We start from the raw sequence: 4296 nt of genomic DNA on the forward strand, positions 1-4296 counted from the left end.
GCTCACACCTTACTGATCACTTTCTGTAGACACAGACTCTGATCTGGCCATCTCAGACAATCGCTGTGGTTGTGCCAGTGTGGATCCCTGAGATGTGGTGGGTTGTGAGGCGTTCTTCTTTGCAGATGCTTGGCTCCCACCCTGCTGATCAGTTTCTGTAGACGCAGACTCTGATCTGGCAGTGTCATATGATTGCTGCAGTTGTGCCAGTCTGTCTGCCTGAAATATGGTGGGTTGTGATGCGTTCTCGTTTGCGGGTGCTTAGCTCCCACTCTGCTGACCAGTTTGTGTAGACGCGAACTCTGATCTGGTCATCTCAGTCAACTGCTGTGGTTTTGCCAGTGTGGCTGCCTGAGATGTGGTGGGTTGCCATGCATTCTCCTTTGCAAGTGTCAGGCTCCCACCTTGCTGATCAGTTTCTGTATACACAGACTCTGATCTGGTCATCTCAGATGATCGTTGTGGTTGTACCTGTGTAGCCACCTGAGATGTGCTGGGTTGTGATGCATTCTCGTTTGCGAATGCTTGGCTCCCACCCTGCTGACCAGATTCTGTAGACATAGACTCTAATCTGGCCATCTCAGACAATCGCTGTGGTTGTGTCACTGTGGCTCCCTGAGATGTGGTGGGTTGTGATGCGTTCTCCATTGTGGATACTTGTCTCCCATCCTGCTGACCAGTTTCCGTGGACACAGGCTCTGATCTGGCCATTTTGGATTATTGTTGTGGTTGTGCCAGTGCGTCTACCTGAGTTGTGGTGGTTTGCGATTTTTTTCCCTTTCCAGTGTCTTGGCTCTCAATGACTACCACAGACGTAGGTAGTACATCTATCAGTGGCTCCTGTGATGCAGCTTCATCAGATGCCATTGGAGTTTGGGTCTGCATGTAGTCCAAAGCATTGTCATACAAAGAACGAAAACCTATGTTCGGAATTTGGTGAAGTGTACGCATAATAAGCCGACGTCGGCGGTCATAAATGTATCCAAAAGATTCTCTTGCTGGCTGTGGTGGGTTGTCCTGCAAGATTTTTAATGCTACAGCACCTATTTTAGTAACTGGGGGTTGGAACCTGCTTGCTGGCTGGGGTTGTGTGTTTGGCAAGGAGTCTCTTACAACAGCTTCTTGTACAAGGGGTTGATGTTCGACATGGGCCACTGAACTCGATGTATTCCCTGATGCAGTTGGATTGGTGGACTGTTGCTGACTCAAAGCTGATGGCACTGGCAATCGCACATGCACAGCTGCTCCATTGGCCGTTCTCTGAGTCATTCCCGGTACTTCAGATTGTTGTGGAATCTGCACTCCTCTTGTTCCAGATGGTTGCAGAAAGGGGGGTATTTGCGTGGGTGGAGGCAAACTGGAGGACTCTCGCTGAACTGTTCCCATTGGCTGGATTGCTTGGGCAGGTGCCAGTGACTGCAGATTATTTCTTTGCGTTCCTTGCGCAGGCGTAAGGCTATATGAGCCGGATTGTAGCACCTGAATTTTTTCTGCTCTACCTGATGTTGGGTCTACAACAAGGAACTCTTTTCGTCTTGCTCCTCCTCCTCTGCTCATAGAATCTAGACTGTCGTATAGTCGGTAAGATGCTGGTGTGGTATGAGGTACACTTGAAACAGCAGGCTGAACTGACTCCTTGGCAGAGCAACAGCGCTGGCATATCTCAGCCGAATAACAACGAGGCTGCCATCTGCATGGATCATGGGAGTACATCATCTGACGAGGTGCAGGTACTGAATTTTGCTGTGGCCGTTCCTGAGCGCCTTGAATTGCATTTCTCGCTGTAGCAGCTGGTGGCAGTAGTCCCTCTGGTTGCCCATGGGCATCAGGTTGATCTCCAAGCGCCTGGGATTCCCGTTGGAAGCAACAAGGCAAACAGTGTTCAGGTGGCACGAGTTGTGCATTGGGTGCCCCAATGAATGACACAGGCGACATTTGGAGACCACGTCCATCCTGCTGTGCTGGCAGTCCCGGTTTCGCCACAAAAGCTGACTGAAGAATGGGCTGAAATACAGGTGCAGATGCGTTAGTGGATGGTGGCGGGGGGCCTCGGTGGTCGGGGCCCTGTGTGGGAGGGATATATGCTGGCAGGGGAGCTGTTGCATTTCGCGCCACCTGGGGCTCCTGTGGGGGTGCAGGACGTTGAGGTTGTGGTTCATGCGGCAATCCCATGACCCCACATTGCTTGCAGGGTATGTTGCGTTCTCTGCTCCGCTCGCTCGAGGGCGATGCATGCCCGCACGCTCTGCAAGCCTGAGGGACTCCTTGCGGCATTGGCTCGTTGTGCGGCCCGCTGGCTGATGAGGAGCCGCCCTGATACATCGTTGCTTGCGGTTGTTGCCCACCTGTGAGAGCTGGGGCCACATGCAGAACGTGTCCCGAAGCAACTGACGAAGGCCCACTGTCGTTGTCCAGGGAGGAGACTGCAGACAATGGCGGTTCTGATGCTGATGTCAACAGCTCACATAGCGCGATATTCTTGGGACTGCCCTCCTGGAGCCGAACACCGACCGCAGAGTGACCTGCGATCTGCACCGCCCACCTCGTTTCTCTGCGAAGAACAGTCGCAAGCGTAGAAATGCTGGATTTTTGGTTCCGCCGTTCCTTCTGAAAGCAGAGACGTCATTGTGACCTTCGCATACTAGTGACTCAGATGAGCCTAATGACGCCAAAACACGATTTTGAATAGTGTCCTCACCCGATTAGGAGATTTCAGAACACGCTTCAGAATGCTTCAGTCTTCCACACGCAGTTAACGAAGACTGCATCCAACATTCTCTCACAAAGAACGCCACTGCCGCGATACTTCTACTGTAGCTATGCCAATGTGACATAGCTTAACCTGTGAAATGGGATAATTCGTTTAATTGTCAATCAGTCATAAAAGAGTAATCAGACAGTAAACGTTATCTACCACTATTAATGGTAACCTAATTCTGTAGGCGTTTCACTTCCGGTTTCTCTGCCTCCCTCCCTCCCTCCCTCCTTCACTCCCTCTTTCCCACACTTCTTGGACTGATCTGTAACCCGATCCACTTGTGGAAAAAGGTTTCATCAGTTCAACACTCTATGTTTGAGTTTTTGAGATATCATCAAGTCCCTGAATTTTTAACCTGGTTTCTTTCTTGAAAAAAAAATTAGTTATACAAATTTTGGAGTGTTAACTAGAGGGAAAAAAAACACCTTTCTGTGTGACAGGAAGTTACAGGTGTACCATTTCCCCGTGAGCAGTTCTTGAAGGCACTGGCGCTAGTGGTGTTTAGAGACGGTGTGAAACTGCGCTGTGGTGAATATTGCTTGAAAGATGTTGCCTAAAATGTCGTCCGTTTACATTAATGCACTGCTGAGTATTTGCGTGTCTTATTATCCAACACACTCAAAACAACCAGTCCCTCACAAATAACGGCTACAGCTTCAGCTTAACTGGCAAGCACCTCTTCTGGCGTGTTGTCTGTGTCTCAAACATCAAACGATTCATATCCCGCCACAAAGGGAAATCCGTAGGAATGAGGTCAGGAGAACGTTGTGGTCACGGTTTTGCCCAAAACCCCCCAATCCAACAACTGGGAAAACGTAATCTAAATGTCATTTGACATCAACTGCAAAGTGTGATGTACAGCCCAATCAGATGTGTCATGAACAACAGCAGCCCACACGCTTATGTTAAATCTTTGTTGATGGTGGAACGAACGAGTTGCCTTAGGACTTTCTCCCAGACACGGCTGCTGTGGCTGTTGAACATTCCTTTCACTGTGAAGGCAGCCTTGTCAGTAAAGGAAACACTCGTTTGACAGTCATGGATGTTTATGACTTCAGAATATCAGTGGTAGAATTCTACAAGCTGGACAGCCAACAGCTCATAAATCTTGTACCCTCTGATCCTGGAATAGCTGCAGGCCCGATTCGTACAGTACGGTCCATATAATGGCGTCTGAAGTATTTAATGTCTTGGCTATGGATCGTTAGCTGGTGCTGGGATTGTCCTCAGTTCACTGTAACGCAGCGGCCTCAAAGTGAACAGATCAGATCACACACTGCAAGGTCTATTAGGTTCCGGGCAGTCTAGTCTATGAGCACCTGTTTCACGAACACATACATCAAGTCTTTGAAATGCGTCACGATTTGCTAACCTCTTCCCTGTAAACTGTTCTGCATACAGACGTTGCTTTCCCATAGACGAGACGCGTATAAGTTAACCCGGTTGTAGTGTAATCAGGCATCAAGAACCTGTAAGCATCATTACAAAATTTCATGAAAACACCACATCCTCTTCATGCAACATTGCTTTGTTGTAGC

General features: G+C 49.1%; 1 protein-coding gene across 1 annotated transcript; it reads right to left on the reverse strand.

Moving 5' to 3' along the window:
* Window positions 1-717: 717 nt before the first annotated feature.
* Window positions 718-2322, reverse strand: LOC126188422 (bromodomain-containing protein 4-like). The gene has a single exon (XM_049930026.1). The coding sequence runs from the start codon at window positions 2320-2322 to the stop codon at window positions 718-720; it is 1605 nt and encodes a 534-aa protein (XP_049785983.1).
* Between the last annotated feature and the right edge of the window lie 1974 nt (window positions 2323-4296).

This window comes from Schistocerca cancellata, chromosome 5 (assembly GCF_023864275.1).
Source record: "Schistocerca cancellata isolate TAMUIC-IGC-003103 chromosome 5, iqSchCanc2.1, whole genome shotgun sequence".
Lineage (NCBI taxonomy): Eukaryota > Metazoa > Arthropoda > Insecta > Orthoptera > Acrididae > Schistocerca > Schistocerca cancellata.